This window comes from Aptenodytes forsteri, unplaced genomic scaffold (assembly GCF_000699145.1).
Source record: "Aptenodytes forsteri isolate BGI_AS27 unplaced genomic scaffold, ASM69914v1 Scaffold142, whole genome shotgun sequence".
NCBI classification, from domain to species: domain Eukaryota; kingdom Metazoa; phylum Chordata; class Aves; order Sphenisciformes; family Spheniscidae; genus Aptenodytes; species Aptenodytes forsteri.
Window position 1 is genome coordinate 841,100 of NW_008794598.1, and position 13,594 is coordinate 854,693.

The 13,594-nt window shown below is 54.0% G+C and overlaps 1 protein-coding gene across 1 annotated transcript; it reads right to left on the minus strand.

The window, feature by feature from the left end:
* Positions 1–253: 253 nt before the first annotated feature.
* FAM19A3 (family with sequence similarity 19 member A3, C-C motif chemokine like) lies at positions 254–11,528 on the minus strand. The gene is made up of 4 exons (XM_009272885.2): positions 11,354–11,528; positions 2,626–2,775; positions 1,441–1,565; positions 254–277 (listed from the first exon to the last, which is right to left on the minus strand). The coding sequence occupies exons 1-4, from the start codon at positions 11,466–11,468 to the stop codon at positions 254–256; spliced, it is 414 nt and encodes a 137-aa protein (XP_009271160.1). The 5' UTR covers positions 11,469–11,528.
* Positions 11,529–13,594: the final 2,066 nt, after the last annotated feature.

The following is a 13,594-nucleotide window of genomic DNA, read 5'->3' on the forward strand; positions in this document are numbered from 1 at the left end:
GCCGCCGAGTTGCACAGAGGCTATCGCGTGACCTGCGGGCAGAGGAGGAGAGTGGGGCAGGTGCCTGCTAATGGAAACGGTGAACCTGTTTGCAGCGGGCAAGTTACCCAACGCACCCAGCTGATTACCCCATCTGCAAATTGCCAGCGAACAGCCTCAGGAGATGCAAGTATGATTTGCTCTTTGTATTCATTTAATGGGGTGGTCGTTCCAAATTTCAGCTTATGGATTGTTTGTGAACCCCATGCTCTGGCTACAGCTTCCACTGTTGGTCTGTCTGCAGAGGGGACCAGGAGGGGCAAATCCAGCCCCCTCAGCGCAGTTCCTAACAGGGCACCCAAAATCCTTTTGAAAACATAGGTCTACATTTCCAAAATGCTGCCTCCTTAGGGGAGGGCAAGGGACCCAAAAGGGGTGCTAGGAGGATGGTCATGGTGGTCAGGGCTGTTGGATGAGGGAGGAGAGCAGAAGCCCTGGGGTCCTGCAGACAGGAATGGTCTCCAGCAAGAGCCCAGGACAGCAAAGCCAGAGCCGAGGCTTTGGGCTAAGTTAGCAGCTGGGGGAAAAAATAAACAAACAATATTAAGATGGGAAAAAGACAATGAACTAAATGTAGTGCTGCAGTTACTGATCAGTGATGGATGCCTAGGGCCAGAGGAACCTTCTTGGACATCCATAAAAATACTTGAGCATGAAAGTGCTTTCTGTGCACAAAAATAATAGCAATAATGAAAAAAATCCCAACATTGCTTAATACGATAATTTTATGGCAGGGGATGTGGGGTGAGAAAAACTAAAGCATAAGGAATAATTACACTCAACAGTATGAACAATGATTACAAAATTATGCAACTGATTAACCATGGCATATATGTAATTACTAATGAGTTTGATAAAATTTTAATTATACCTTGTTCTTTGGGGCATTCAGCAAGCCATGAAAATAATAATCATGTAGTGCTCTGTCACAGATGATTGCCTCAGACGGGGGAGCGGTGACGGATTCAGGGCTGTGCCACTCAGCTGGGACGAGCAACCTGCTGCCCTAGAGCAGCAGGGAGATGCTGGGGAGCAGCCAGGAGGGCCCAGCAGCCCTGGGCTGGTATGGAAACGTCCCCAGCACGTCTGCTCGTGGTCTGAGCCACGCAACGCCCTCCTCACCGAGCCTCCCCGCAGGAGTTATCGATCAGCAAAGCCGTGGGACCCACTCGGGGTTTGCGCTACCCCCGCCGGCCCCTCCAGCACCGGTGACAACAGCACAGCCCAGACCCTCTGGCTCTGCTTCGGTGCATCCGTAACAAATGGCACGTGCCCTGGAAAAGCCGAGGCTCTCCCCTTCCCCTGCGAACTCTCCGGGGATGCTTTCCTGGCCTTTGCTTGCCCCAGGCTGGGGACAGGCCAGCGAGGCTTCCCCCCTCAGCACCCTGCCAGGGGACATACCTTGGTCGTCTTCACTTTGTTGCCGCTACTGCAGCTCCAGCCTGAGAGGTCGGGCAGTACCTTGCACTCCTCCCCATCGAGGCACGGCTCCATCTGGCACCACCACTTCTGCAGCACGATGGAGGCTGGGGGAGACGAGGGCGTCAGTGGCCGGGCTGCGGCACTGGGCACGGAGGAGCTGGCACAGCGGCAGCTGGGGGAGGCTGCCCTGGTCTGGCAGCGCATGGGGGACAGGGTGCCAGCCCTGCCTGCCTTCGGGAGGTGCAGGAGGGCAGGGCAGGAGGTGCAGCCCCTCTCTTCAGCACAGCCCACGACCCTGCCAAGGAGCCGCTCGTCGGCTGCCAGGCCTCATTTGACCCAAGTGCTCCACCTGCCTCTGAAGCACCCTGCTTTCTCTCCCTACCCCAGGTAAAAGGCCTAACAACAGCCCTGTCTTCACTCTCAACAGGAGCAGGGAGAACAGAGTTGTTCACGAACCTACTGCAGGCAAAGGGACCGTCTACCACTACTGGACTCTGTTAGGCTCTTGTAATTGATGCCTCCAACGTGGGTAACCAGAGAGGGCTCCCCTATCTTTGGGAAAGACGACACACACGAGCTGTTTGGAACATCAAAAACCTTCCCTGACAATTCATCCTGGCATTTCTTGATGTTGCACACAACCGCACTCACAGGACACTGGCTGTCAAGCGAATCAATACCACGCTGGCAGAAGCTGCAGCTGCTTCCGCCGGCTTTTCAGTGACGCCACGTGATGCCATTCAATAAAATATACATGGCTGGAGCTTTGCCTAGTGCTCCTCGCAGGTGATGGTGCTGCATGGCTGGAGTCACGTCCCTGCCCCTGGCTGCAGCAGCGCAGTGAGCAGACATGCAGGGATCAATGCTGCGGCGCCTGGCCCCAGCACAGCGGCACGCTGGAAGAGCTTGAACCGCTAGAGCACCATAACCCACCCATAGCACACAGCCTGGGGCTGCATGGGGTAGGGGAACGCAGCCACGCCAATGGAGAGTGCCCCCAAAATGCTCCCACTCCCTCTCCCCCTCTGCTCCGCTGCAGGAGCCCCTGGGCAGGTCCCCTCTGTTAATCCTGGGCACACAGAAACTCCGCACCAGCCTGACTGATGGGGAAGACTCAGTCGGAGGGAGTTCATGGTACCCAGCTTGCAGCCGCGAAGTACTCACCATCCACGCAGGAGGGAGCCGCCCGTGTTGTCCCTGCCACCTGCCCCGGGAAGCAGGAGCATTTCACTGTCTGGGAGCGCTCCTCGATCTTGTTCTTATTGCAGCACCTATGAGCTGCAATGACTTCGCATGTGCCAGGCTCTACGTGCACTGTGGGAGGAGAAACAGCCGCTGTCACGCAGGGCTGTGCCCCAGAGCCCCCAGGCCACCTCCTGCTCACCGCTCCCGGCCAGCGCTGCCAGCATGTGCCGCAACCAAGGCACTGGGAGAGCCTGGCGTGGGCAGCGCTGTCCCAGCCTCCAGTAATCACCCCAGGGCTGCTGATGACATACACGCGACTCAGCCCAGCATCTCCCCAGCCCACCCATAAGAAGCGCTTGTCCTGCTCCAGACCTCCTGCATCTGAGCTCTTACTCCTAACAGCCCTCACACACGTCCTACCCAGCAAAATTAATAGCCTCTTGCCATAGCCAAGCCAAGAGCTTTATTGAAATGAATGAGCACATTAGTTAATTGCAGCTGATAATGAGATGCACACTTTGCTACAAGAGGGAAGCAAAGTGCTTCCCCTTCTTGCTGCCTTTGGCTTCAGAGTACCACTACCTCTGACCCCGGCTAAAACCAACGTTCCCATCTCACCATCACGCACCATCCTCTGGCTGGAGGAGGGAGGACCAGGACGGCGTCTCTGCCCTGCGGTGACACAGAAATGTCACGGTGTTCATCAGAAATCCGGGCTGCTCTGCTGCTCCCCCTCCCAGTGCCATTAAAATATTAAGGAAGAAAGAAAACTAATGTGCTGGCTTATCACCTCTGGGATCCAGGTTTAGAAGCTAGTTAGCATCGCAAATCAATTACTTTCACTGGGTAATGGCCCACACAAGCCCAATACAAATTAGTCAAACAGGGCTGGGTAGACTTCATTCCCATGACCTGAGAGCGGGTGATCCCTGCAGGTCCTGTTTAATGAGCACTGGAGGAGCGAGCGCAGAGCCGCGCACCGAGACATCCCCTGGGTCACCGGGAACAGGCTTTTATTTCCACAGCGAGAAGGAGCCAGGGCTGCAGGGAGGATGGGGAAACTGCGTTTCTGCAGTGCGCCATCCCAAAATGCATGCAGATGAGCACGCATCACACCGTCAGACCTGGCTGCTCTGTGTCCTCAGCTCAGCAGCACGCGCTCGGCCCCTTCCATACCCCAGGATGCGGGCAGGAGCCCCATGGGAGCCCTCAGCAGCCACCGGAGGAAAGGCTCGGTAAAGGGTGCAAGCAGGACATGCAAAGGCTGCGGGGAGCAGCGTGGTGTCCTGCTGCTGGCAGTACCCATGAGCACAAGCCCACGCTCAGCCCTTTCCCAGCATGTGTGGCTCTGCCTGTCACTGACCTACAGTTGTGGACCTGCCCATGCCATCCATCCATCCAGCCTCAGCTCCCAGCTCTGCTTCCAGCTGCCAGGAGGGTCCTGCTGAGGGTCCCAGGGCCCCATCCACCCCCAACCCCACGAAGCGAGGCGGCTGGCCCAGGGAGTTCACGCCGCAGGTTTGTGCTGGTGTCCCCTGCCCAGCTCTGCCAGAACTGGCACACAAAGGGGACCGGGGGCAGCTGACCTGCGTCACGGCAAGCACTCCTGTGGGTCCCCGGGGAGAGGCAGCCACATACCCACGCTCCCCAGCAAACACCGCCTGCCTTCCAGCAGTGTTTGGAAAGCAGCCACTTCACCTTCTTAAATGAAAGGTCAGGAAAATGGGATCTCTCCCCAGGCACCGGGGGAAATCCCTCTGCTTTGCAGCCGCATTTTCACATCCCTGCTGGGAAATGCTGATCCAAGTGCAACCTCCTGGCTTGTGCTGGCCAGGCACAGCCGTGCCAGCTTCCAGCCAAAGCAGTCCTTGCCCCTCTCCTGTTCCCACTGCGTCCGAGCACTGACCAGGAGATGAAAGGGCAGGACGTGAGGAGGTGCCCCAGGACTCGCTCTCCAGCGATGCCACCAGCCTCGGGCCAGCGCAGAGAGACACTCACTGCTCTGCAGTAAGGCCATGTCCTAACGTGAACGTGGGCAGTGACAACACTGCTCATCCCTCGCAGCCTGCCCTGTTGGGGAGCCACACAGCCCTGTGCCCTGCACCCGCCAGCACATGGACAGGACGGGCCATGCAATTACCACAGCTTTAATTTGACTTTATTTATTGTTATTTCATGGTCATTTTCTTTTAATGAACCATCACTTTCATTTCTGCCCATGATAATTACACAATTACCTATCCTGGAAGTATTTTGTAATAGCATCTCTGGCCATAAATTTTATGCTCCTTTTTAAATGCCATCATAATTCAGCTTTAATGATAATTTCCATTCTTTTTGCATGCAGAAATAGTAGACTTTGATGAAAGTGAGAAGGAAAGCAACTCATTACAGAACAAGTGTGACTGTTTTGCCCTGTTTTTATGGTTAATGGGATTTTTCAAATAATCTGAGGAATAAGTAGAGGTCCTTGGTTTGGGTTATGAACCCACATTTCCACCATGCTCTGGTCCAGGACCAGAGAAGTCACTCACCCATCCTGCACACCCCAACACAGCCCCCCCCAACAGGGGATTTTATACCCTCCAACTTCAGCGCTCGCGCGTAGTTATGGTTTTGACTCATTTTTATAAAAGCCTCCCCGCAAAGCTTCATTAGCAGAGCTCTTCCCAGGAGGAAGGGCCAGACGACCCTGCTGCTCCCTCTCACTTCTGCTCTCCGGCTTTTCATTTTCAGCTAATTTAAAAAGGTTCAGCCGACGGAGAGCCAGACAGAACTGAGAAATCGCTCATTACAGCCATGCAATAAGAGTCTGCTAACATGCCAAAGCCCTTTTAATTTGCTCAAAAAGGTGCAGCATGGAGATAAAGAAAAATTCGCCTCTCCTCTGGCTTACTGCAGCTGGCCAAGCACGGTGGCAGCGCGGTGCCAGACCCGCAGCCTCAGAGCCCATCCTGCCCCGGCAGGAGCCCGTGGGCACCCGCCATGTCCCTGCCAGTCACATCAAGGAACCCCAGCCGTCCCGGCAGACTGCGGGTGTGCAGACACAAGGAAGGCGCTCACACCAGGACAGACGGACACAGTCCATCTCCAGCTCGCACCTTGCCCCCAGCCCTCCAGGCAGGCCACCCAGGGAAGGCAAAACCCACGGCAAACGAGAGATGGTCTCAAACCCATGGCAGACTAGAGATGCTCTCGCTGATAAGATGGTGCTTTGTGCTCCAGCCCTGCCGGACCCAGCCTGGGGCTGTGATTAGCTGAGCTGTACCAGGGGTGCAGTTCTGCCGTTGTGCTCCACGGGGGGCGGCTGCGAGCCTCAGAAAAGAAAGGTTCAGAAAGCCTTTGTTTTCCCTCAAAAGGCATACAGCTTTCCTTTGAGCCAGTCAGAGCCCAGGCAGCTGCTGCTAGCGGGGTCAGGCAGCAAACTGCAGTGCCAGGAGCAGCTGCCTCTGCCCCGGGAAGAGCTGCCTACAAGGAGCACCATGTGCAGGGGCAGATACCCCATCACCCGCAGCCAGGCTGGTCCCAGCTCACCCACCTGCTTCTGCTCGAGGATTGAAACCATGAACAGCTCAAAGACAAACGGATGCACCACGGAGGTCAGGCAGCCTCCTGGCACCAGTCCCACAGCACCCCTGGGGGCACGCGCAGCCCTGCAGCAAGGGCTCTGCTGATGGCAGAGCTGAGGGAGCAGCACCCACCCCCGGGACCAGGCCCTCTCTCGGGCCGTGAAATATTTTCATCTGCCTAAAGGTCTTCTGATATCCTGCCCTGGGACACAATTACACTGGAAACTTGCCCCAGGCACTTCTCTCCAGTGCAGAGCCCTCCAGGCACCAGCCCCAGCGGGAGGCACAGCAGCAGGGCACGGTGCATCCCCTCCCTAAGTGACTGCTCGCAGCAGAGCTGCAGGCTGCATTTAGGCAGGAGAGACGGCCCCACAGGGAGCAGGGCAAGAGCCACCCCACATGATGTAAAGCATCTCAGCTCCCTACACACCAAACAGATTCACCCGCTTCCCTGCCCCTCGACAGCAGGCAGCACGGACCACACCAGACGCGAGTGCCACAGACCCCGGCATCCGAGAGAGCTCAGGAGTTTGGGGGGTTGTAACCAGATGCAAACGAATCCCTCAGCATCAGATACGGTGATTCCCAGGATGTCAGCAAGAGACTTTGCTGTTTCCTTGTTGTAGAAGTGATGAGCAGCCCCATGCCAAGGGGTGCCGACAGGAGAGCAGTGCCGAGGGGCTGCCTGGCTGCTGCTGAGCGGCTCCCTGCCACTTCAGGCTTTTATGTCACACGCCTGGGAAGAGCCAGAAGAGAGCTGGAGCCCAAGCGCAGGGAGAGCGATGGGCTCCTCTGGAGCTCCCTGCAGATGCTTCTCCTTTTGCTGAGCAGCAGGAAACTTCGAACCAGATAGGACTGAAAATGCAAATCAGATGGATGCTGTGTTTAACACCGAGAGCAAGAAAGCCCCAGAGAGCCCGAGATAAGTTCCAGAGCTTCTGGCATGCTTCTCCCTCCCATTTAACTGGTATTTCCCCACTGGAACCCTTTTTTTAAAAAAAATATAAAAAAAGTCTTATCTCATGGAACCATAAAAGCATTGTAAGAGCACAAGGCTTTTGAATCCTGCATGCAAAAATAAAATAAAAATGCTGTCCTACTCTGGCTGACCTTTAAGTGAGTGGCAGAACATGTTTTTTTATGGCATAACCTGAAATGACACATTTTGTGTGTCATTGGGAGGCGTGGGCACTGCTCCACATGTTCAGTGTAAAATACCACTCTGCTTGCTGGTGGGGAGTTGTAAAATGAAGAGAAGTTGAACGCATGTAACTGCCAGGCAATGCCCAAACCCTCTGTGTCAAAACCCCTTCCTCCTGAGCACTGAAATACCGTTAAATGGGTCCAGGTATCCTGAGGAGGGCTGAGCAGCACAGCAGAGACCAGGCGGAACCCGGGAGGGAGACAGAGGTCCAGTTCCCGGCGAGGAGTGGAGCCGTGGGCTCAGAGGGCTCTGCTCAGAGGGCAGCACAGCCCCGGGGGCACCGGGGAACGAGCGGCTCGTGGGCAGCCGGTGGCGTGAGCGATCTGTACTCTGTGTCCTGCAACAATACTACTACTAACATTCACTAAATAATTAAAGTCTTAAAATCACTACTGCCTTAGACACTTGTATTATTTAAGAGGGTTTTGGAGAGAAGCAGGCTTGTTTTTATTGCTCATTATCACTGCATGTTAGTTGGGATTTTCTACTGCCTTGTCACCTCAAGACTCCACATCACGCTCTGTTTCCCTTCGCTGCATGTGCAAGTGTGTGCACACCCACGAACTGCTTGTGCAAATCCCATCACTTCACACTTGCAAGCAGAAAAACAAATGCCTGAACTGCGTCAAGAACAGCTGAAAGTGTTCTGCCATTGTGTGACAGATGAACCTGTATGGGCACCCTGCGGCTAGAGGATACAGCTCCCGACACACAACCTGCCTTCCTCTGCGGTGCTGAGCGGTGCTTCCCACACACCCGGAGCAGCTTCTGCCTCATCTAGAGAAGGTGGCTTAGGAAAATATTCCATCTTGATATAAAGGCTGCACATGACGGAGAAACCAACGCTTCCCCAAGCGAGAGGGAATCCTGCAGAAGCATCTCACAAATAAACGCCACAGAGCTGCTGTCTTCACTCTGAGCAGCGACGCACTGACCAGTAAATCTCTCTTACAAGATAATCAGAAATCAGTGCTCTCCGTTCACTCAAAGAACCTCATTTCCTGAAAGCAAATCCCAGCTGACTAAATGCCTTTACTTCTGCTCCAGGTTGAGCGGTGAATGTGAATGAAGGAAAAGATGTCACTTTGATTATCAGCATTAGAGGGGTTTATCTGAAGATGCTGGGGCCACCTTTGCGGGAGCTGTATCCAGACAAGCAAGCCTTGTTCATCACATAGAGCTCACCACGTTATATGGGGGATTAAATTGTTGGTGAATCATTCTTCACCGAGGAGTCTCCTATTCCATTTCCAAATGACTTAATCTCTGCACTCGATTCACGTGGCTATTTAAATCCAACCACATACCCCAGGAAGCACCACTCTGCTTGGACACATTAGCGTTCCCCACGTGCTGGGTGAGCACAAGTGATTAGATCTTATTTCTGCAGCCAGATGTCTACAGTGCGGTGTTTCCCTGGACAGCTAACAGAGGGTCTGCACGCGGGCTCTCTGTTCAAGAAATTCATGAGTTTGGGGGCTCTGAAACCTTGTGCCCACATTGTCACAATTAAAGATCTTCCTCTGCTACTGCTCATTTTTAGGTGCCACACCTGGTTTTAACTGTGAATAAACGCAATGCTCTAAACGGCTGAAAGCTCTGGATGTCTCTCTCCTTTTATGCACACAATCCACCAGCATCTCTGACTGTGGGCGTTGCAGGCAGGCATCAGCGACACAGCTATCCCCATTCCCACCTCCAGAAATGTAACTGCGGGCTTCCTAGGACAAAAATGTCATTGCAACTGAGAATGCAACCTTATGAAAGTGCGTTTCAAACATAACCTTTAGCGAAAACTGTCCCAAATGAAGGAAAAGCACAGGGCAGACAACAGGAAAATAAAGGCCATGAACTCAGCAAGCAGGCTAAGAATTCCTGGTTTGAGCCTGTGGAAATCCAGCCCAGGAGAGGAGGCAGCAGCCAGTGCAGCCACACAAAATTCTTACAGTGCTGGGAAACCAGGACGTGCAGAGAGAAACCATGTTAATACAGACACAGAGCAGAGTCAAACTTTTAAGTATTTGCTCCTGGTATATCCTCTTTGCTGTGGGTTAGAATTTGCTTGAATAAAAAGTGCAAGATTTGGTCCACTGTGGATAAGTCTGTGTGCGCAAAAAATCCCCGGCTCTCTGCCTGCGAGCACATGAATACATGAGCCTGTCTCCTCATGTACGGAGCGAGATTTATATATAATTCACACCCCACGAGTACACTTGGGCATTTGCACTTTAAACCTAGGTGAGTCGCTGCTTTATTAATGCTAGGTCTGACTCTTGCCCGAAGAAGCAGCTCCCCTGCAAACCGCTCCTGCCAGGGAGAAGTGGGGCTCTCCAGCCCCGGGGACCGGGCAGGTTGGGTGAGTGCCCGGCTGCAGGCAGTGCCCGAGCCCGTATCCTGGGGAGTCCTGAGCTGGTGCCAAAAAGTCATTCCAGAAACAACTGAGGAGTTTTAATCTTCTCATGCACCTGCTACAGGTTAGAAAGAGGGTAAGGCAGGTAACTGCTGACTAGCTGGTTGAAGGAGTCACTCTGGAAGATACGTTTTGGTTTTAAACAATGAGGATGGGGATTACAGGATTAGAACTGCTTTAACTGTCAGGCAAAAATGACAGAAATAGGACAGGGTGTGGGGTCAGGCAAGAGCACGAACAATTTCAGATTAACCCTTAAATACCTTTTTTTTTCCCCCAAACACTGGCACAAGAGGCAGACAGCACGTGCCCCAGAATTGCTCCCTACTCCAAGCACTTGCCTCTGCCACCCTGCTACACAACTCTGCCAGCACACCAGTAACATCAGCTCCCACCCGCTCCCGCTGTCCTCCCACCCACCCACGCCATCCTCCCACCATTCACCGAGGAGAAGAACCCCCAGATCCCCCCTCCAGTGCGGCCCATCAGGCTCCTGCGCCAGGCAAGACGGGCACGAAGGGCTGAGGGTGACTTCTCAGCTGCTTCTCTTCTCAAGACACAAACTTCAACCATGGGTTCACGTAACCCCTCCAAAAATCACATTGATTGCACAAAACAGCATTCCAACATACACGAACAGAGGGGGATCTTGAAGCCACCGCTGGGAATGACAAATTAACACCCCAAAGCCAAGGCTACGCTTTGCAGCAAGACTTTCAGTTCTACAGCAGTTTATACTTGTTCCATGTTTCAAGATGATCTTTACAACCAGAGGGCTGAAAATTTGTATTTCTAATGAAAGCCTAAAGTGGAGAGCGTCCATTGCATAAAAAGCATAGTTTGGGACACTCATCGCAACTTAGATGGAAAGAGTAATGTCTCACTGCTCACAGATCAAGAATTACCTCAGTAATAACCTGAATACGTAGATGTGTCTCAGATTTTGCTACAGACATGAAGAAATTCACTTTTCAGCTCCTAGAACCTAGGCTCACCAAGCAACAGTTTTCAAATGCCCCATATTAAGTATTTACAAGTTACAACTCCAAAGAACAGCTTTACTGCTATATGGCTCCAGGTTCCTGCCTGTCTCTGAGGAGCAGCCCAGGGAGTTTCCTGCACGCACGGACACTCGAAGTGCAAATCCCGCAGCTGTCACAGTGGCACCAGAGAGAAAATGTCGGTGCCTCTCAGCATCTGTTTGCTGGATTCTGCCCCGCGCCTTCAGCACACTCCTCCTCACCACCCGGACCCCAGTGACAGGGTCGGACACTGAGGTCCCCTGGGCTGCCAGCCTCTGGTCCCCCTGCCCACTCCTGCAGCCGGTGCGCGCCACGACCCGAGACCACCTGCACTCGTCCTCCCACCCAGGAATGAGGGACGGGCCCTCACCAAACATCTCAGCCCCATGTAACCCCCACCCCGGGCTCCCCAGGGAGACCTCAAGGTACCACCAGCGTCATGGGGGCCTAGGGTGATCACACAGGAGCATGACGCATGTAGCAAGGATGTCGCTTCCCCTACCTGAATGGCTTCTGTGATGGGTGGAGGCCAGCGTCAGTCTTCCCCACAGTGTGGTAAGGCAGAGAGTGAGCACGAAAACCCATTTGCTCAGGCTTTGTATGTCTCTCTCACTCATTCTACCAAAAACAAGAAGAGATGTGCAGAGGAAGAGGGGCTGAGGAGGGTTGGGAGGTGCAGCCCCCACGCACCGACGCTGCTGCATGCAGCGGTGCAGCCCCTGAACACGCGCGGCCAGAGGGACCGGGGTGGCCTGGCTGCGGGGACACGGCCCTGGGAGGCAGGGCACACACCAGGGATTCACCCACTGCCCTTCAATGGGCTCAGACTTCTTCAGCAGCACGGGCCATCACAGCAGGACAGAAAAACCACACCAGCAGTAGCACAGACGAGCAATAGTTACCTCTTACTGGGGTTTCACACTAACACCTTTGCATCTGCCAACCTCGGGTAGGTCAGGTCTTTGCAAGGGGCACACATCAGTGCATCTGAAAGGAGAAAGAGAAATATGGGTAGCGATACCTGCTGTACGGTACCTGGGGGGTGCGAACCGCTGAGTCCCCCGGGAGCGGCTGGGGACACCCCGGGGCTCAGCTGGCCCCACATCAGCACACACGCTCTCGTGCACAGGAGCACACACCTGCCCATCGCACGCACCAAAACCTCTCTGGGAACTCAGCCCATAACCCTGCTCACCCCCTTTAACACCAGTGTGCCTCCATCCACTTCAGAGGAGTTGCTCCTGATTTTTACTGCTGAGAGTGCAAAAATCAGGCCCATTAGAGTATGTTATTAATGCAGATCACAAATACTACATACAGACCCAGGGTGTGTGGGAAGAGCCAGAGTAAATCAGCAGTGAGTCATTCCAGGTATCGCCTTTTCCGTGTGAGGTTACGCTCTGTCATCGCCCTCGCATCACTGAGGTCCCTTGCAGTGACGCCCAAGGTTTGACTCTCATGGGCTGGGCACTTTGCAAACCACTCACCAACAGACAGACGGACCGACCACACCAAGCTGCCCCAGGGCCCAGCCACCCTCCTGCTTGGCAGGGCCGGTGCTGCACGGGGCGCTGAGGAATGGGGCAGCCGATGCCTGGGCAGACATGCACAGCCCACAGCAGCGCTGGGACCTGCACCCCAGTGTCCCAGAGCAATGCCTTGTTCTGGGGCTGCTTCTCCTCTCGGCACATCTACAAAGTTCACGAAACCACACAGACACAAAACTGCCTCCACTATCTTTGAACACACCTGGTCCCCCAGCAACCTCCCTCAGCACACCGGGGCCATCTACCGCCACCGCTGCCCACTGGCACCGCGCTGGTACCCCCTCTCCCACCACACAGGACGTGCTGGGAAGGAGCAGAGTTTTACATCATCTGAAGCCCTTAAGGAAAAATTTAAATCCCCAAAGACTTGGTGTTTTACTGTCGACTGCTTTAAATATGTTCCCTGTACAATTTATCAGCCGCAGCTCTGCAGGTGGAAACGGCTCTGGGGCTCTGCAGGCAGCAGCACGAGCAACAACAGCTTTGACAGCAACGTCTCCACTCGGCATCTGCCAGGTGAAGTGACAACCTCCTGGCCTCGTTTATCGCCTGCTGAGTTCTAACCGGGTCCAGGGCAAATAACTGTGTCCCCCGTAAAACTTCAGTGCCGTATCATAATTTATTAATGAGAGGCCACGAAGACAAGTGGCAATGACGCCGAGGCTCGGGAGCGCTGCCAGGACCAGGCAGCGGGTGCCTGGGCTGCCCCTGCCGCATGCAAGGCTCGCGCCCACGGTCCCCTCCCCGGTGAGCTTCACTGCACCGGCCCCCGCTGCCCCCACCCACCGGGGCTGACGCAGGCAGCGAGGGCAGCGCGGGATGCCGGCCAGGCACCAGGCAAACCCGGGCTGCTGGGAGAAGAAATCTTTAGTTTTCAACCATCTTCTAAATTTCTATCTGCTCTGGACCAGGCTGAGACAGTGAAACATACTCACATAATGAAGTGCCAGAACAGAAAATGCTGACATTTTTAGTCAAAACAAGGTGATTTGAGGTGGTAAAAGGGCATTTCTTGTTTTGAAGCATTTCAAAATAAATTGTTCTGTTTTAAACTGACATTTCAAAGTGAAAAATGTTTCATTCCAAAATGCTGATTTAAAATGATATTTTCCATTTTGATTCTCCCAGCTGGGGGGGAGTCACCAAAAACGTTGACATTTGCCTAGGGGGAAAAAAAAAAAAAAAAAAAAAAAAAA

Coding starts and splice junctions, on each gene's coding strand:
- FAM19A3 (XM_009272885.2), bottom strand. CDS start 11,468: ATGAGTGAGAGAGACATACAAAGCCTGAGCAAATGGGTTTTCGTGCTC. Junction 2,776..11,353: donor CCATCACAGAAGCCATTCAG/GTAGGGGAAGCG, acceptor CTCCTCCCACAG/TGCACGTAGAGCCTGGCACA. Junction 278..1,440: donor ACAAAGTGAAGACGACCAAG/GTATGTCCCCTG, acceptor TCCCCTCTGCAG/ACAGACCAACAGTGGAAGCT.